Source organism: Cucurbita pepo, chromosome 5 (assembly GCF_057944985.1).
Source record: "Cucurbita pepo subsp. pepo isolate OVF chromosome 5, ASM5794498v1, whole genome shotgun sequence".
NCBI classification, from domain to species: domain Eukaryota; kingdom Viridiplantae; phylum Streptophyta; class Magnoliopsida; order Cucurbitales; family Cucurbitaceae; genus Cucurbita; species Cucurbita pepo.
In genome coordinates this window covers 15,570,244-15,589,767 of record NC_141802.1, presented here as the reverse complement: position 1 = coordinate 15,589,767, position 19,524 = coordinate 15,570,244, and the positions used below count along the sequence as shown (strand labels likewise).

The following is a 19,524-nucleotide window of genomic DNA, read 5'->3' as shown; positions in this document are numbered from 1 at the left end:
AAACGTAAAATAGATACTCAAATCACCAACCAAACGTAAACTAGATTTACCCAAATCTATGATTCATGCTCTTGTTGAGAGTTGAACTCAAGACCTCCCGCTTACTAAATGGGTGCTCTAACCAACTAAGCTACAAGAGCCACATGAAAGAGTCGACATATCGAACATGGAAACAGTAAACGAACTAACATTCAAACGTAAAATAGATACTCAAATCACCAACCAAACGTAAAAAAGATATACCCAAATCTATGATTCATGCTTTTGTTGAGAGTTGAACTCAAGAATACTAAACGGGTGCTCTAACCACAACTGAGCTACAAGATCCAAATGAAAGAGTCAACATATCTAACATTCAAACGTTGATTAGATACTCAAATCACCAACCAAACGTAAACGAGATATACCCAAATCTATGATTCATGCTCTTGTTGAGAGTTGAACTCAAAGACCTCCCGCTTACTAAACGGGTGCTCTAACCAACTGAGCTACAAGAGCCACATGAAAGAGTCGACATATCGAACATGGAAACAGTAAACGAACTAACATTCAAACGTAAAATAGATACTCAAATCACCAACCAAACGTAAACAAGATATACCCAAATCTATGATTCATGCTCTCTTGTTGAGAGTTGAGAACTCAAGACCTCCCCGCTTACTAAACGGGTGCTCTAACCAACTGAGCTACAAGAGCCACATCAATAAATTGACATCGAACATAGAAACGGCAAACAAATTAACATTCAAACGTAAACGAGATATACCCAAATCTATGATTCATGCTCTTGTTGAGAGTTGAACTCAAGACCTCCCGCTTACTAAACGGGTGCTCTAACCAACTGAGCTACAAGAGCCACAAGAAAGAGTTGACATATCGAACATAGAAACGGCAAACGAACTAACATTCAAACGTAAAATAGATACCCAAATCTATGATCTCATAACAATAATATTGCTCTTGTTAAGAGTTGAAAACTCAAGAACTCCCGCTTACTAAACTGGTGCTCTAACCAACCAAGCTACAAAAGCCACATCAAAGAATAGACATATCAAACATAGAAACGACAAACAATCAAGACCTCCCCCACTTTCTACTAACAGTAATATTTGCTCTTGTTGAGAGTTGAACTCAAGACCTCCCGCTTACTAAACGGGTGCTCTAACCAACTAAGCTACAAGAGCCACATCAATAAGTTGACATCGAACATAGAAACGGCAAACAAATTAACATTCAAACGTAAAATAGATACCCAAATCTACGATCACATTGGTTAATAATAATATTGCTATTGTTGAGAGTTCAACCTCCCGCTTACTAATCGGGTGCTCTAACCAACTGAACTACAAAAGCCACATCAAAGAGTAGACATATCGAACATAGAAATGGTAAACGAATTAACATTCAAACGTAAAATAGGTACCCAAATTTACGATCTCATTGGTTAATAATAATATTGCTTTTGTTGGGAGTTGCACTCAAGACCTCCTGCTTATTAAACGGGTTCTCTAATCAACTGAACTACAAAAGCCACGCTAAAAAGTAGACATATCAAACATAGAAACGACAAACGAACTAACATTCAAACGTAAAATAAATATACAAATATACGATCTCATTTGTTAATAATAATATTGCTCTTCTTCTTGAAAGTTGAACTCAAGACCTCTCGCTTACTAAACCTCCCGCGTACTAAACGGGTGCTCTAACCATCCAATCACCTTCTTAGGATAGTCTTCTCTGGAAACATAGAATGAAATGATTGGTTCAACTCATAATTTTTTGTGCTTGCATCAGACCCCAATATCAAGGTCATTTACTGAGTATTTCTTAAAAATACTCAAACCATATGTTATTCTTATTTTCGAGGTAAAATCAAGACTCCCTTGTATGGTTGACGGTGGTATCACATGTATACGTTAATATGCATTAAATTCGTAGTGTACAGGTTAGTATAGGACATTCTTGCTTTATTTTATTTTTTGTTAAATTGTTGAATGACCTTTCCCGTAAACATGTAAGTCCATAGCTGTATTTTTATGATAAAGTTTTAAATGAATTATTTTTACATAAAATGACTATAATAGGTATACAATAGTAATGGTAGGATGAATAGAAATCTAGGTTTGTTGCCGTTACAGTTGGTATCAGAGCTCTAAGCATAAAATTCTATAAACTAGATTACAACATTGGCTAAGCATGCTTCCATGGCCTTGCAGCGAACGTTTCATCATCATCTAATCTGATAAGATAATAAATGATGTTGTTATGTTATGTTATGATTGATTATGCATCAAATGTGAGTATATATAGATGTATTAATGATTCACAATATGTTTAGATTTATCAAAATTTGTGTTGTGAGAAAATATTTGTATTATAGAAAAATTCCATCACGAATCAGTTGGAAAGACACGTTTCATTCATACTCCAAAAGTGTTGGAGTCGACTTTGAATTTATTTAGAACTAAATAAAATTGGAGGTTATGCAAACCTACATTAAAGAAATTTTCAAGTTTAAAGGGCTTTGATTTATTTTTGATTTATTTTAAATTGTGGTGTTCGTTTATTTTAAATGGTGCAAAACTTTATTGTATTTTATTTTTAATTTATTTTCTTGTCCTTTTCTTTTATTTTCTGGTATATGAGCGGGCGGTTTTAGATCTAGTAGAATTGTCTAGGCTGAGAGTTGGGTATTAATATTAATTGCTCTTATAGCTTAGTGGTAGAGCGTCAATCTTATACATTATAGATTTGTAGTTCAATCTTGCATGAGGACATACACATTCATGTGTTCACTAATTATGGGTCAAGGTGGGAGAGTGCTCGAAAGTAGTTGTGTGTAGTCCTAACAAGGTCATCTTGGGGCATCGTATATAAGCTTAAAATGGGTTTTAGGTGCTGTAGTTCAATCTTGCATGAGCTCTGTAAATTGAAGGTATGTAGTTCAATCTTGCATGAGAGATACACATTTTTATACTTGCTACATCTACATTTGAGCAATTGGGTTTTAGATCCCGTAGAATTGTCAAGATCGACATTGAGAGTCAAGTTTCAATAGTAATAACCCAGTCAAGTTTAAATAGTAATAACCCTTATGTGGACCCTTATGGCTCAGTGACAGAGTGTTAGTCTTGTAAACTGAAGGTTTGTAGTAAAATCTTGCATGGGTATACACATTTTTATTCTCACTACAATAAATCAAGGTGGGAGAGTTCCTATAGAATTGCCAAGGTCGAGAGTCGAGTTTTAATAGTAATAACCCTTATGACTCAGTGGTTTCAAAAGAATTGACAAATCCAAGAGTTGAGTTTTAACATTAATAGCCCTTATAGCTCAGTGGTAGAGTGTCAGTCTTGTAAACTGATGATCAATCTTGCATGAGGGCATTTTACATTTTGTATTGTATTGTTAGGTGAGAGAGTTTCTATAAAATTGCCAAGGTCGTTGAGAGATGTGCTTTCAAATTAATTGCCTTTATAGCTCAGTGGTAGAGCATCAGTCTTGTAAACTGAAAGTCTGTAGTTCAATCCTGCATGAGGGCATACACATTTTGTATTCATGTGTTTTTGCTATTGTCGGTCAAGGTGGGAGTGTTCCTATAGAATTGCCAAGGCTGAGAGTCAAGTTCCAAAATTAATAGCCCTTATAGCTTAGTGGTAGAGCGTCAATCTTGTAAATTGAAGGTCTGTAGTTCAATCTTGCATGAGAGCATACACATTTTGTATTCATGTGTTTTTTCTATTGTTGGTCAAGATGAGGGCATACACATTTTGTATTCATGTGTTTTTTCTATTGTTGGTCAAGGTGGGAGGTAGAGAGTCAAGTTTTGAAACTAATAGCCCTTATAGCTCAGTGTTAGAGCATTAGTCTTGTAAACTAAAGGTTTGTAGCTCAATCGTGCATAAGGGCACTCACATTTTTATACCTTCTACATTTTGTATCCATGTGTTCGCTATTGTTGGTTAAGATGGGAGAGTTTCTATAGAATTGCCAAGGTTGTCGAGAGTTGAGCTTTAATATTAATAGCCCTTATAGCTCAGTGGTAGAGCGTTAATCTTGTAAATTGAAGGCTTGTAGTTCAATCTTGTATGAGGGCATACACAATTTTATACATTCCACATTTTGTATTCATGTGTTCGCTATAGTCGATCAAGGTGAGAGAGTTTCTATAGAATTGCTAAAATCGAGAGTTGAGTTTTAATATTGATATCCCATATAGCTCAGTGGGAGAGCACTAGTCTTATATAGCTCAGTGGGAGAGCACCAGTCTGGTAAACGAGAGGTTTGTAAGTTCAATCCATATTCTATATTTCGTATATAAGCTTAAAAAAAAAATTGAGAAAGTTGTCTTGTCAAAATAGGGTCATCTTTAGGGCATCAAGCAATACAAATTTGTTGTTGGCCTATGTAGTTTATATCCTACCTTTCTTATACATGTGTTAGCTATAGTCAGTCGCGGTGGGAACAAGTTGGTATTAGATTTTCAGGTCCGATAGAATTGTTAAGGTCGAGAGTCGAGCTTTAATAATAATAGCACTTATAACTCGTTTGGTAGTAAAGCAGTGTCGACCGACAAGCAGGCGGAGGGCGGTTTGGCAGGAGACGGACATGCGTAGATCGTCGACTAGAGCAACATAGCTCCAGTGCAACGATTAATATTGCTCTTGTTGAGAGTTGAACTCAAGACCTCCCGCTTACTAAACGGGTGCTCTAACCAACTGAGCTACAAGAGCCACATCAAAAGCTAACACATCGAACATAGAACCGGCAAACGAACTAACATTCAAACGTAAAATAGACACCCAAATATATATGATTGCATTGGTTGACAATAACATTGCTCTTGTTGAGAGTTGAACTCAAGACCTCCCGCTTACTAAACGGGTGCTCTAACCAACTGAGCTACAAGAGCCACATCAAAGAGTAAACATATCGAACATACAAACAGTAAACAAACTAATATTCAAACTAAAATAGTTGCCCGAATATATTTAACATTTTTACACAAGATTTTGGTCTCATTGGTTAATTAACACAAGATTTGGGTCTGATTGGTTAATTATTAATAATATTCTCTCAAGACCTCCCGCTTACTAAAGCGGTGCTCTAACCAACTGAGCTACAAGAGCCACATCAAAGAGCTACAAGAAAGAGCTACAAGAGCCACATCAAAGAGTAAACATATCGAATATAGAAATGGTAAATGAACTAACATTCAAACTAATATAGTTACCCATATATACTTAATATTTTTACTCAAGGTTTTTACTCAAACTCAAGGTTTTTACTCAAGGTTTTGCTCTCATTGGTTAATTAATAATAATATATTCAAACTAATATAGTTACCCATATATACTTAATATTTTTACTCAAGGTTTTTACTCAAACTCAAGGTTTTTACTCAAGGTTTTGCTCTCATTGGTTAATTAATAATAATATGCTCTTGTTCAGTATGAACTCAAAACCTCCCACTTACTAAACGGGTGCTCTAACCAATTACGCTACAAAAGCCACATCAAAGAGAAGACATATGGAACATAGAAACGGCAAATGAACTAACATTCAAATGGGTAAAAAGTTACCCCAAATCTATTTGATATTTTTACCCAACCATAAAAAATGCATCACAATCTCCATTACTCTAACATCTCATATCTCATTGGTTAATGAAAATGCTCTGGTCGACCTCTCGCTTACTAAACGGGTGCTCTAACTAACTAATAGTTATGAGTTAGAGTGATGCTTTTGCCCCATTTCGATAAGCAAGTGACCCAAGGATCCGCGCCTCAAAGCCAACCCTGACCATGCGCACACTTGCCCCGTAAATGACTCGTCTACCTAGACCATTAACCACTTGTGACCCATGCCCATTTGATTTTTACTTGGCTTCGATTTTGACTCGACTTGGTGCATTGTGATGACTCGTAAATGACTCAATCGGCTCGGGTTATTTGGACTCCTTTCCTATATTTCGACCCTCTAGGGGCTATTTTTGAAATTATTTGAGGCATTTGAAGTCTGTATGACCCTCGTTTGCCAATTGAAATTATTTTGAGTGGAAATTAAATTCTTTTTATACCTTTAAATAAGTTAAGCTCGTCAATATATTCTAATTTGATGGTGTGTGTCCACATAGGTTGAATCAGACATCTAGGAATATTTAGTGACTCGAGCATGGGCCAACCAAGTAAATGGCTTCACTACTAGTTTGGTTGGATGAATTTCTTGAAGTATTAACAACGAGTGTCTTGTGACCCTTCACATGCCGTACTTTGTGATTGTTTAATATTTGTTTTATTATGTTATTGTTGTGTTGTGAGTATCTTGTGCTATGGAACTTTGATATTTTATGTTAGTTATAATTATGAGATATAGAATGTTATGGAATACCACGTTAAGAAGTTATGCCAATGATAATTGCTATGTTATGTAAGAATATACCATGTTATACAGTACATTATGAGATGAGATGACACAAAAAAATTATATTATGCTTAAATGAACGAAAATATAACTTGCATCACTGATACATGCCATGATTTTAAACTATGGGGATCTCATGCATATTATTGTATGGTCAGGTGCATCCAGGTACTTCTCTGCTATGATTAATACAGATGCATACATTATGATGTTATGATACGATATTATGTACACCATGATACTATGTGCGCTCCCTTCCCTTTGTATTATAACGACAATGTGAGTGTACACTAGTCGAAGCCCAAGTCCAGGAGATACGTATTCATCTCGCTTGGGGGTCCACGTGCGCATATGCGAGTTGTGTTTAGAGAAGTACTGCACAAGAACAACATAATTCTTTACTGCATTTTCGTTTGAATAATTTATTTATTTACTAGTACATTCTTTTTCATATGAGAAAGAAAATTCAAGAAAGAATATTGGCTAAAAGTTTTATTGATGACTTCAGATATGTACATCAAGAGAGAATTTATAGAAGGAAGAAAGTACATTTTGAAAACACGGCCTAATGGGTTATATATATATGGTTTCTGTTTACTAAATATAACTTTAATAGATTTAACCATGTCTTCGCCAATCGAACATCGCTTGTGCAGAATCCAAGCTTGCTCGACCACACACGCCACCTGCGCGTGCATAATCATCTGCGACACAATCGACTTGCCTCTACACTAGGCCAAGTCATTCAGCTTGACCTTGCCTCTACTCGGAGCCAAGGTCTCTCAATGCAACGTCGCATCTCATCTTATCATCTCGATCCCCATCGACATGATTCATATTCTTGACGTCATCCCAAGTCTCGGGGTGTCGTCAGCCATCACAACTCGCTCGGTCATGCCATCGAGAACAGGCACGCGTGTCACTTATCTCATCGGGACTTCCTGAATATCCATCCATTCGAGTTCTATCGAGGCATTGGCCCTCCTGTGCCCATGCCGTGTCATTTACGGATACCGTGCGAGATAGCGGGTGTATGTAGCAACCTCCAACACGCGGGCTGGGGCACAATACTGGCACACCCGTGCCACCCAGTATTGTTCTTGAAAATCCCATTTCAAAGGAAGTCGCCTGAGACACTCGTCTCGGCACGCTCGCCCATGCTGTGACACACGCATGTGCCACAGGGTAAATCACTTGTCACAATCGCACTTTTGATGGCAGCGGACTTGCGATTGTGCAGCACTCACTTCCCAGCAAGAAAGTGAGTTAAGCTAATTCGTTCTTGCATCGCCTATGCCCAAGCGACATATGCTCGAGCCTCTGGCCTCGGTTCAAGAAGAAAGTTTTAGAAAACGGGGGCAGAGAGATCTCAGAAGAGAGTTTTGAAAGTAAGATTTGAGAGACTGAAATTAGTGTTATATGTGATGCAAGCAAAAAGGCAACAACAACGGCTTACAACATATAACTATCGGGTAGGGGATATGACTTTCCGGAATATAGTCTACGAAATATATCTCTATCAAATCTTTTATGAAAGGCTCCATATCCCAACAATCTATCACCTGAAGATTGATATAGTCAACCAAGAATTTCATTCTCAACCTTCACTACATCATACCAATTGAGGCTTTGCACAACCTCAATATTCCAATATCAACATGTTTGCTGGATTCTTTGCACCCTCTATCTTCTCCAAACACATCACCATCTTCCACTAACGTGTGAGTGAAATGGTATCACCTTTTGTGTTTTTTCTTTGAATGATAGACCGGGTACTTCACGAACTTCATGGCACTCTGACTATCTACATGACGAATCTACTTGCGCTGCTTCTTGCCTAATTCTTCTAAATAGTCTGTCATTCATATCATCTTCTTTCCAGCTTCATCTATTGCCACGTACTCAGCCTCAGTAGATGAAAGAGCAATGCATTTCTGAAGCCTAAACATCTCATCATCCATGGCTTGCTCCGACTTGGTTGCATCTTCCAATTGTAGGGCCTCATCAAAGAACTTTGGTTCCCCTTCATCAGAGTCAACAACAAATAGTATAGTAAAGGTACATACATATTTGGTACTCTGATAGTTCTCGATGATCTTCTCAACACTGACTCCGATGTCACTTGCTCCATCTCTAGTTCCTCAGCAACAATCTCAAGAGTTTCTTGAGTATCTACTACATCACTAGGTGAATCTTTCCACAACTCAAGCTCAACTCCCACTTGCTTCGTATCAGAGTTTATCTTCTCTTCGTTCTTGTAAAAGACTTTTTCATCAAATGTTATGTCACAATGTCTTAAGATTTTCCTATTCTTGTCATCTCAAAACTTGTACCCGAACATGTTAGAGTCATAGCGTATGAAGTAGCACTTCACAACCTTAGCATCAAACTTGTCTCTTTTCTCTAGATTGACGTGAACGTACACAATACAACTAAAAGCTCTCAAGTGAGAGTACTTGAGTTCTTTTCTTGTCCATAGTTCTTCTGGAAATTTGAACTCTAAGGGTACTGACGACCCTCTATTGATAAAATAGGCTGTTGTATTCACGGCATCAGCCCAGAATGTCTTTGGTAGTCCAAAATAAATCCTCATGTTTCTTGCCCGCTCATTCAATATTCTGTTCATCCTTTCTGCAACGCCATTTTGTTTTGTCTTACCAGGAACTGTCCTCATTAATCTAATTTCCTCAGCTGCACAAAATGTTTTAAACTCTAACTTGTTGAACACTCTTATATTGTCAGGCCTCAAGTTTTTTATCTTCAAGCCGGTCTATTTTTCAACTTTAGCTTTTCACTTCTTAAAGGTGACAAACACATTTGACTTATGTTTCAGGAAATAAATCCACACCTTCCTGCTGAAATCATCAATGAATCTGATGTAGAACTTTGAACTTCATAGTTAAGCACACATTTCTTTTTTATGGTTGGGTGACCTCTTGAAAATTTTGTAGATCCACGTGAGTGAGGATTAGGTAACTTCTTATCGATTCTATTTCTAATTTTTCGACATAGTTCATAAAAGAATTTAAACCTGCGCAGGCAAAGTCCAGCAGATTTCAAGTCTGTCTTCTTAATCACACAGACATATCGACCATTTGCTTGTTGGCATAAATTACGAATGCAAATTAAACACCGAACAAATTAATGATTTTACAACTAATTAACATACTACTTTTAAGATTCAAGAAATTTATAGCTTTTGACCATCTTATCCAAGTCACCTTTGATATTAACATTGTGACGAGTTATTTTTAAAAATTTAGGACATAAACATGATAAGAGCATGTTTATTAAAATATAATTTCTAAAATGTATTTCAAAGTTCGTAAATTTATGCATTTATATGATTAAAAACATGTGCGATGTAGTTTGCCCTCAAAATTATATATGGGATTCTTACAAGTGTATAAGAAAATTCTAACCCATATTGATTTAGGTTGCATACCAGTTGGTTGGTGTGCATAAAATGGAACCCATCTATTGTGTGAGACACAAGTAAAAGAGGGTACATAAATTAACCGAGACTACGTCCAAATGAGAGGGGTCCTGCGAGTTTTCGTACGAAGCATGTGAGTGAGGACAAAACAGAATGACTTGTATTGGTCTGTGGGGATAGTTTTCACTCTTAAGATGAGAGAAGTAGGTGTAGGTAACCTATTGGAAATTTTCCTAGGATCCACGTGAGTGGACAAAACAACATTTCTTTTTTATGGTTGGGTGACCTATTGGCAATTCGAACCCTGCGCGGGCAAAATCCCAACAAATTTCGAGTCATTAAACACGCGAACAAATTAATGATTTTACATTAAAGAAAATGCTCTTGTTGAGAGTTGAATTCAAGACCTCCCACTTACTAAACGGGTGCTCTAACCAACTGAGCTATAAAAGCCACTTCAAAGAGCAAACATACAGAGCATAGAAACGACAAACAAACTAACATTCAAAGGGTTAATAAAAAGTAAAATCTATTTGATACCTGTAACTACCGATCTCATTTGTTAGATATAAAATGTGCTTTTGTTGAGAGTTGAACTCAAGACCTCCCGCTTACTAAACGGGTGCTCTAACCAACTGAGCTACAAGAGCCACTTCAGAGAGCAAACATTCTAAGCATAGAAACGACAAACAAACTAACATTCAAACGGTTAAAAAAGTTAAATCTATTTGATACCTGTAACTACCGATCTCATTTGTTAGATATAAAATGTGCTCTTGTTGAGAGTTGAACTCAAGACCTCCCGCTTACTAAACGGGTGCTCTAACCAACTGAGCTACAAGAGCCACTTCAGAGAGCAAACATTTTAAGCATAGAAACGACAAACAAACTAACATTCAAACGGTTAAAAAAGTTAAATCTATTTGATACCTGTAACTACCGATCTCATTTGTTAGATATAAAATGTGCTCTTGTTGAGAGTTGAACTCAAGACCTCCCGCTTACTAAACGGGTGCTCTAACCAACTGAACTACAAGAGCCACTTCTAAAAGTAAACATACCGAGCATAGAAACGACAAACAAACTAACATTCAAACGGTGAAAAAGATAGCCCTAATCTATTTTGATAGGTTAATTTTAACCTAAAAGCATACCCCTATTATTAGTTTCAAGTATCTGATCTCATTTGTTAAATGAAAATGCTCTTGTTGAGAGTCAAACTCAAGACCTCCCGCTTACTAAACGGGTGCTCTAACCAACTGAGGTACAAGAGCCGCTTCAAAAAGTAGACATACCGAGCATAGAAACGACAAACAAATTAACATGCCCCAATCTATTTTATAGGTTTATTACTTAAAAAAGTCTCATATGTTAGAGAAAATGCTCTTGTTGAGAGTTGAACTCAAGACCTCCACTAAACGGGTGCTCTAACCAACTGAGCTACAAGAGCCACTTCAAAAAGTAGACATACCGAGCATAGAAACGACAAACAAACTAACATTCAAACGGTAAAAAAGATAAGCCCTAATCTATTTTATAGGTTTATTTTATCCTAAAAGCATAAACAATACCTATTATTAGTTTCAGGCATACGTTCTCATATGTTAGAGAAAATGCTTTTGTTGAGAGTTGAACTCAAAAGACCTCCCGCTTATTAAATGAGTGCTCTAACCAGCTAAGCTACAAAAGCCACTTCGAAGAGTAGACATACCGAACATAGAAATGAAAAACTAACTAACATTCAAACAGTTAAAACGATAAAGTCTATCTATTTTGTATTTTTACTAAAATTCATCAATCCCCACTATTAGTTCCCTGTCGGATCCCATTGGTTGATGATAACAACCATATTCTAACCAATTGAGCTACAGGAGTTGCTTCAAAAAGTAGACAAACGGAACATAGAAACGTTAAAAAAAAAAAAAATTATGTGTAACGCGGAATGTCTGTGGAAAACCATAAAGATTGTATGTTTCTAATATACCATTTGACCACTCTTTATATGACGTTTTTTTAACCATAATAGGTTTATTCAACCTTTCCTCTCAAATATTATCTCGCTCCAATTCACGTTACAAAGACTATCCTAATCATCTAAGTAAGCTCGGGTTTATTTGCCACTTTTTTCTCTACATTTATCATTACAATTTCGATGAAATAAAAATAAAATCTTAATTGTACTATCATTAAAGAACTTTATTCTAAGTCTAACCCAATAAACATTGTTCCTCACATATCATGTTTGATGTCTAAGTCCAATAATAAGCTCAAACTCCCTCTAACCCAATGATATTTTATTCTCAAAATTAATATCAAAGGGTACAAAATTGAACCCTTACACCAAACAAATTTTGGGTCGGCATAGGTTACTATTTGTCGTCATTTATAGATATCTAACCATTCTTGTGTCGTCATTTATGGATATCTAACGAATCCTTAAACCAAATAAATTTTGTGTCGTCATTTATGGATATCTAATGAATCCTTAAACCAAACAAATTTTGTGTTGTCATAGGTTACTATTTGTCGTCATTTATGGATATCTATGAACCCTTAAACCAAACAAATTTTGTGTCGGTCATAGGTTACTATTTGTCGTCATTTATGGATATCTAACGAACCCTTAAACCAAACAAATTTTGTGTCGGCATAGGTTACTATTTGTTGTAGGCTCGAGTTCATCCTTTCGTATCAAACCTTCTTTAGTCCCTTTGAGATAAAGAGAAATAATGAAAAGAAAATCATTTGAGGGATAAAAAAAAAAAAAAAAAAGAAGCATAAAAAATTCATAATTTAATCGTAAACTTTCTATTTGTGGATATTAAATGAAGCGAAATGTTTACTTGGAAGTCTAGATTTCCACTACCCTCGCGACTCGATCACCCAGATACGCCATCTCTCTTCCATGGCCGAGTCGGATTTCAGGTTCGATCATCAGTTTTCTCTTCTGCTCTCACCACTAATTCCTATTTCTTTTTCGTTTTTATTTTGTTGTTTTTGTATTTTGTAATTTGCCTTTTCCTCGGTTTCTACGTTTGATTATGAACTTAAATTGGATCGCATGTTGATGTTGATATGCAGCTATGTCAACCCAGCAGTTGCTGAAATTGTTGTGATAAGGCACGGTGAAACAGCTTGGAATGCCGAAGCAAGAATTCAGGTTCTACATCATTAGCAAACCTATAAAATTTTGTTCGGATGAATTTGATTAATTAATCACATGATCAAGTAGGAGGATGATCGATTGTAGGTTCTTTCGTGAAGAATGTTTTCATCAATTTTGCTAAATTTCATTTAGCCTAATTTCTTTCCCCAATAATTCCTTCGACACTTCCCCTCTCTTATTCCTTTTGTTCTTGCATGTTTTGATGTTAGCGTTAGAATATTGCTCTGGTTCCATGGACTGAAAATTGGATGTTCTTTTTTTAAAGCCTGGAATGGCTTCGTTTCAATAGAGATCAGCAATCTATAAGGTCCCATTACATATTACTTATATAAGGGGACAGAAGAATAAATGTCCAAAATGGGAGACGGATGGGGGGAGTTTGAGAATGAAGGGATATCTTAGATAAATTCAGTATAAGAGGATATGAAGTTTCTCGAACATCCACTGTTGTATTCTTTTTCTTGATTGATGAAATCTAGTGGCCACATTCTGTCAAGATGTCATGGGAGCAGTTCATCAATGGGGAATGTAAGTATCAAAGAAGGTGGGAACAAGAACAGAATTATAAAGAGAAGTTTGGGGAATTTAGTTTGTAATCACGGAGGAAATTTTGGTGGTGAGTGAGAGCATTGTCAAATTCCAAGAGAAGGATGCTGTAAGTACTTATGAAGAAGATGAAAAGAATGAACAGGGAATAACATTAGCACGATGCTTCAAGGGGGTCATAGAAAAAGGAAGGTTCTGGTTAAAGGATCACAAGAAACAACATAACGTGAATCCCATAATGCATGACCCAGGAGCACATGAGATTTATGTCCAAGAGATTTACCCAAATGTGTAGATTTTTTAGGAGTCTTTTGATAAATTAATCTACATGAAAAACTTGGGGTAGCCACTCTTTGGTTCCTTTAGGAGTTGGATCAACTTGAACATGTAGTTAATTAACCAATTTAGACCAACATAGGAGGATAGATGTTTCTAGCGATTCATCTAGAACGCCCTTGTTGACGATCCTTTACTCTGGCAGCATATTTGCTAGAAGTTCCTTTCTTTTGTGAATCTGCAGGCAATGCAAAACACTACCATCCCATGCACCTACATTTTGAAACATGTGTTAGATGGGAAGTTTGCCAATGAGCTTAAAGATGAGATTAAGGCTCAAGTATGGTTCCAATAACCTTTGGAACTTTGCCCAAAGATGGACCTGGCCCTGATGAGGCCTCTAATCAGGTTCATTTATATGAAGAGGAAAAAGGTATGGCAAGTGGAAGGGACTTAGCATGATCAAGATAATGAGAGGTGACGCATCAAGGAAAATTGATGGGAAAAGATGAAAAAATGTGGCTGATGTAAAGTTAGATTGTTACCTAGTTAGTCTGTTATGCTAGTTAGGAGTATTGTATTTTCATTTTGGAGGCAGTTTAATATTAGAAGCACAAAATCTTCTTCTATTTTGATTGACTGTTGTGGAAGAATATAATCTCCAATATCAAAGTTTTTGTATGGAAAGGCTTACATGCAAAGTATAACACCATTGATTAATTTTAGAGGCCATCTTCCGTTTTGTTGGTCTCTGGTTGGGGTATAGTAGGTTCGGTTAAGCTCGGTTGAGTGTTGAACTAAAACCTAACCACCAAAAATAAAAAGAAAAATTGAAAACCAAGCTGAACCGTCCTATGATACATAATTGAACCGTCTATAGGGAAAACCTGATGTCTCGAGAGTTTGGCCATCAATGTGGGTGCGTCCTTTAATATTTCTTTTATGAAAAAGTTGTCGGGTCTTGACATTTATGGACCTAATAATCTTAACTTAAATTTTAGGGATCTAAGAGTTTCATTTATCCAAAATTTTAATATGATCATAATAGTAGTTAAGGAAAGAAAATAGTATGTTGATACTCTTTTAAGGAATTTCTGCCTGTCATATATTTTATCTCTACAAGTTTTATGGAGAATCAAATTAACCTAACATGACTTTTGTCCCATTTTTTAATCTTGAATATATACTGTGCTTTTGATCATTATCCCCTTCCAACTTTGGTGAACTCTTTTGTTCCCATCTGAATTTATGTTTTAAATAGGGACACCTGGATGTAGAATTAAATGTAGCGGGGCGACAGCAAGCAGTTGCAGTGAGTTAAAACTTATGTTCCATGTCTTAATCTTAACATGTAACATCAGGACTGTGTAAAAGTAAAAAAAAAAAAAAAAAAAAAAAAAAAGTTTTGAACTCTACATTCTTTATTTCGAAGGTTGCTAACCGTCTGGCCAAGGAGCGGAAAATCTCTGCTGTATACTCTTCTGACTTAAAAAGAGCTCTTGAAACTGCGCAAATAATTGCAACTACATGTGCTATTCCAGAGGTATGACTTTCAGTCGAACCATTCGTTAAATCACCACTGCATTAAAAAAAATACTCTTGCTTAAAGATCAAAATATGAGTAATCTTTTTTTATGTATTCTTCATACTTTCTTTTGCTTGTAGGTTAAAAAAATAGCATGAAACCTAACAATCAAATTAAAAATATTAATTGGGGACAAAATGCTGAACACAAGTCCTGGACTAATATCATATAAATTACTATTCCACCCTAATACTTAGAAATATTTAATCTTGTTTATTAATGTATTTTTTACACAGTCATTTTAAGGATTTGATCTCACCATGAAAAGTGACAACTTAAGCAAATCCATCTGTTTTGTAATATTTTTCCTTTGTTTTGCTTATATGATTACAATGCTCCCAACCCAGCCAAAGTGACAGTCTGATTCCTGTTGAAGTTCTTTAGTCTATTGCCTTTTCTTTCCCCTATATTAGATTATATTGTGATACAAGTTAACTTTTCTTTGATATTTAGGGTAAAGAAACTTTACTAAAACCAATTATTCAAACCTGTCCAAATGAAATTGATATGCTTTTGTTTGTGTTTGTGATTTGTTTTATTGGACTATTATTGTGTTTGTTAAAAATGATTCAATCGGTTCTTTTTTTAAGTAACTCTTTTGTTAATTGTTAAATAGCATATTTTTGTATGTTTCCGCATTCAAAAGATATGCAGGATTGGGATAGCGTTTTGATTCCCTTGACCTCAACGAAGTAATGTGGGTACAGTAATTGTTTTAAGATCGTAACCTTATCCCCTTGACCCAAATGTTTCAGAAAAAATTGGGAGTGTCCATATCACAATTTGGGTCCAAAATTACCAATTAAAGAGAGTGTTTGTGCTGAAACGTGAAGTTAGAGAGCAATGGTAGGGAACAAAATTTGGTTCTTCCTGCAGCAATAAAATGGTCTAATCGAAGCAGTTTTCTTCAAATGATTAAGTCATGTAGCCTTATATTTATTTCTCTGAAGAGCCCTTTCCTTCTATCACTCTTCTTTGTGAAGGTGTGTGACACCGGTTTTTACCAATTAGTGTGGGCACCCACTCTAGTTGTAACCAGGCAGTCTTTTTATGATGACTGGTACAAAATTCAGAAAAAATTTCAACAATTTGTCAACCCCGAAACGATCCCTAAATCCCTATTTGTCTAGTGATTTCTTGTGGTGTGGTAGTATTAGAACAATAAGGTTGCTGTCCTCAAACAAAAGTTGGTTTCGTCTTGGGGCATATAATCCCAATTTCAAAATGTGGAACCAAAGATATCCATGTGTGGCGAGAATTGGCTACCACCTCTTATGGAGGGTGGGTTCAATTTTTTAATCTAGCTTTAGATCTGTGGAAAATGAGTATATACCTTAATCATAACAATAGTCACGCTTATTGTTCTCTCATGATCATTAATTTGTGTGATTGTATGGAGTCAACAACTAAGTTGCAAATAGTTACCTTTGCTTCATCTTGCAGTTCATTGTAGTAAAAGAAGGCAGTCGATTTTGTGGATGTATGTGTAATACTTTTCACATCTCAGAGACGCATAAGCATGCACAGTAGAAGCACATAAGCACAAATAAATACTTGGATACTTGAACACAATTTGTTTGCCTTTATTGCTTCCGTAACTCTTAGAGAGTGTAACACACATTTTGCTGTCTTTATTCTTTTTTCTTCTTTTACCTTTTCACCAATTGTAAACAGCTCCTCTCACTTGGTAATAAATGGTTGGTGATATCTGAAAAACACTTAAGGTCCTGAAATCGGTGAAATAGCTATGGATATTCTTGTATGATTGTAAGTACAATTGTACTCTTATTTTTTATTATTGTTGTTGGAAATTTACTTGGAGGTCTCATCTAGGTTATTAAAGATCCTGACTTGAGGGAAAGAAACTTGGGAGATCTTCAAGGTCTCGTGTATCATGAAGCAATCATGACAAATCCTCAAGCTGCTGCAGCTTTAAAATCTCGCCGTACAGATCAAACAATTCCGGTAATATTTTTCCTTTTTCATATATCAATTATCTAATGGGTATCCTAAAATCATTGGAGCATTGAACCTTGTGGAAAATCTACTGGGAATAGCACATAAATGGTTTTCTACTTACCGGTCATCTTTTTGTCCCCAAATTCATCTATATGCACAAAATGTGCTTAATTTTAAAAAATACTTAGTTGTGAACTGTATTTTTTGATTAATCCAGCGCTTGAGTACTAGACCTTGGTTGGCCGTTTATGCTGTGATGCGAGCTAAATTCTTTTTACTCTGTTCTAAAGCAGCAGGGGTAGCTAAGTTCTATTCTGGAGTTCATCCTAGGCAGTAGAGTACGCATGTTATTGCTAGTGAATATTGACCAGTAGTGCGGAGAAAGGGGCAGTTCGGAATGATAGTATTATTATTATTTGCATTTAAAGTACTTTTTCAAGCACATAGAAAGTCTGTTTAATATATTGCATCTACAAAATTATGGCTCATAGGTAATTACTAGAATTATTTATTTTAGTATTGCCCCAAATGCAGGGTGGTGGAGAAAGTCTTGACCAACTTTACCAGCGTTGCACATCTTCATTGCAAAAAATTGGAAATAACCATAGAGGTAATACTTGGCTTTGGTCCAGTGGCCAATTTGTTGATGAGTTTCTTCAATAATATTTTCCTGGTTGAAGCACAGGCGAGCGAGTCGTTGTGGTCACTCATGGCGGTACTATACGAGCGCTGTTTAAGCGATCTCATCCTCGCGGTATTGGAGGCAAGATACTGAATACATCTGTGAATATATTTCACTTGTCTGATGGGGAGGAATGGAAGGTAAAATCATGGGGTGATGTTAGCCACCTTAACCAGACGGATTATTTACAGTCTGGGTTTGGAGGAGATAAACATTCTGGTTAGGTTGACCATCCCATGACGTATAAAGCGAGAATTCATTTTGGTTCTTAAATTTAAAACAAGAAAGATTGTTATGGTCTCTACCGTTAACTTTTTGTTAGTAAACTACTATTGATGATGTAGGTATTGTGTAGGCATGAATGGGTGCGCCATGGTTGCCAAATGGGTGTGGCCATGAATGGGTGCGCCATGGTTGCCAAATGGGTGTGGCCATGAATGGGTGCGCCATGGTTGCCAAATGGGTGTGGCCATGAATGGGTGCCATGGCTGGCTACCATGTTGCCACCTTTCTTCCATCTTACGGAAACCAAAACATCATTTCTTTAATCTCTATCTCCACATCTTCTATTGAAAATGTCTATAATTTATTTGGTTCTACACCGATTAAACTGTCTATAACAAAGAGGAATGCACAGCTAATGGGTAAATGTTTATTCCTACACGATAGCTATGTCGATCGTTGGAATTTCTAATTTGTTGTATTTAGTATTATTTGTTTTTAAATGTTGTAAATTTCTATTTGTTTTTGTGGCTACAACTTTGAACATTTTAATTAACAAATCTGTAAATCTTAAATGAATGGTTTTCGGATTTTGAATTAACAAACTTAAAATTTGTTAGAAGCGAAAATCAATTTGAATTTTTAATCTAAAATTTTGTAACTTTTTCTACAAAGATGTGACCCAAATCTTGAATTTCGTGAAAGTGGAAGGAAATAAAGTAATATTTTGCTTGCTACAGTTATTGCGTGTATATACTTTAGATACACATTAGTAGGTAGGGTTTTATATAATGATACTATATTTATTTGCATATATTACGAAAGTCGAAAATATTAAAAAGCTCAATAGTATTTTTTAAATGAGCAGTAATAGTATTTTTAGATTTTTTTTTTTTTTTTTTTTTTTTTTTAACTTTGAAGATATTAATAAAACTTTTGAAAGGGGAAAGGTGAGGTATTCTTGGTACAAAATAAAAAGTTTAATAATTTAACTTGACATGAATAGTAAATGAATTATTTTTATGAATATAATTCTAATTACTTACAAATTCTTAAAAAACGTAATTAACCATATAAAATTACCATTTTCTTTAACTTGGTCGATTCTCTAACATATAATATCCCATAATCACATCATGACAAATCTTTTTAAGATTTCAACGAGACAACTTTTCTCGTCCTCTAAACTACCCAAATAAAAACACATATTTACATTAAAATTGGAT

The 19,524-nt window shown here is 35.7% G+C and overlaps 1 protein-coding gene and 11 non-coding genes across 13 annotated transcripts; 2 read left to right on the top strand and 10 right to left on the bottom strand.

The window, feature by feature from the left end:
• Nucleotides 1-66: 66 nt before the first annotated feature.
• On the bottom strand, nt 67-140 carry TRNAT-AGU (transfer RNA threonine (anticodon AGU)). The gene has a single exon. It is a non-coding gene; the product is annotated as a tRNA-Thr (tRNA).
• Nucleotides 141-423: 283 nt separating this feature from the next.
• On the bottom strand, nt 424-498 carry TRNAT-AGU (transfer RNA threonine (anticodon AGU)). Its single transcript has one exon. It is a non-coding gene; the product is annotated as a tRNA-Thr (tRNA).
• A 284-nt stretch (nt 499-782) lies between these two features.
• TRNAT-AGU (transfer RNA threonine (anticodon AGU)) lies at nt 783-856 on the bottom strand. The gene has a single exon. It is a non-coding gene; the product is annotated as a tRNA-Thr (tRNA).
• A 254-nt stretch (nt 857-1,110) lies between these two features.
• On the bottom strand, nt 1,111-1,184 carry TRNAT-AGU (transfer RNA threonine (anticodon AGU)). Its single transcript has one exon. It is a non-coding gene; the product is annotated as a tRNA-Thr (tRNA).
• A 2,289-nt stretch (nt 1,185-3,473) lies between these two features.
• TRNAT-UGU (transfer RNA threonine (anticodon UGU)) lies at nt 3,474-3,545 on the top strand. Its single transcript has one exon. It is a non-coding gene; the product is annotated as a tRNA-Thr (tRNA).
• A 1,117-nt stretch (nt 3,546-4,662) lies between these two features.
• TRNAT-AGU (transfer RNA threonine (anticodon AGU)) lies at nt 4,663-4,736 on the bottom strand. The gene has a single exon. It is a non-coding gene; the product is annotated as a tRNA-Thr (tRNA).
• Nucleotides 4,737-4,841: 105 nt separating this feature from the next.
• Nucleotides 4,842-4,915, bottom strand: TRNAT-AGU (transfer RNA threonine (anticodon AGU)). Its single transcript has one exon. It is a non-coding gene; the product is annotated as a tRNA-Thr (tRNA).
• Nucleotides 4,916-10,438: 5,523 nt separating this feature from the next.
• TRNAT-AGU (transfer RNA threonine (anticodon AGU)) lies at nt 10,439-10,512 on the bottom strand. The gene has a single exon. It is a non-coding gene; the product is annotated as a tRNA-Thr (tRNA).
• Nucleotides 10,513-10,633: 121 nt separating this feature from the next.
• TRNAT-AGU (transfer RNA threonine (anticodon AGU)) lies at nt 10,634-10,707 on the bottom strand. The gene has a single exon. It is a non-coding gene; the product is annotated as a tRNA-Thr (tRNA).
• Nucleotides 10,708-10,828: 121 nt separating this feature from the next.
• On the bottom strand, nt 10,829-10,902 carry TRNAT-AGU (transfer RNA threonine (anticodon AGU)). Its single transcript has one exon. It is a non-coding gene; the product is annotated as a tRNA-Thr (tRNA).
• A 160-nt stretch (nt 10,903-11,062) lies between these two features.
• TRNAT-AGU (transfer RNA threonine (anticodon AGU)) lies at nt 11,063-11,136 on the bottom strand. The gene has a single exon. It is a non-coding gene; the product is annotated as a tRNA-Thr (tRNA).
• Nucleotides 11,137-12,631: 1,495 nt separating this feature from the next.
• LOC111795716 (Phosphoglycerate mutase family protein) lies at nt 12,632-18,652 on the top strand. 2 transcript variants are annotated; one of them, XM_023678279.2, is made up of 7 exons: nt 12,633-12,787; nt 12,944-13,022; nt 15,112-15,162; nt 15,283-15,393; nt 17,269-17,400; nt 17,929-18,004; nt 18,080-18,652. In XM_023678279.2, the coding sequence occupies exons 1-7, from the start codon at nt 12,768-12,770 to the stop codon at nt 18,298-18,300; spliced, it is 690 nt and encodes a 229-aa protein (XP_023534047.2). In that variant the 5' UTR covers nt 12,633-12,767; the 3' UTR covers nt 18,301-18,652. The 2 variants fall into 2 exon arrangements, with proteins under 2 accessions (XP_086980421.1, XP_023534047.2); XM_087124295.1 differs by lacking the exon at nt 15,112-15,162 and having other exon boundaries at nt 12,632-12,787.
• The last annotated feature ends 872 nt before the right edge of the window (nt 18,653-19,524 follow it).

Excerpts from the sequence above, each read along its gene's own strand:
- LOC111795716 (XM_023678279.2), top strand. The coding sequence starts at position 12,768 with ATGGCCGAGTCGGATTTCAG. Across the intron at positions 13,023-15,111 it reads ATGCCGAAGCAAGAATTCAG|GGACACCTGGATGTAGAATT; the intron begins GTTCTACATCAT and ends TGTTTTAAATAG. Across the intron at positions 15,163-15,282 it reads GGCGACAGCAAGCAGTTGCA|GTTGCTAACCGTCTGGCCAA; the intron begins GTGAGTTAAAAC and ends TTTATTTCGAAG.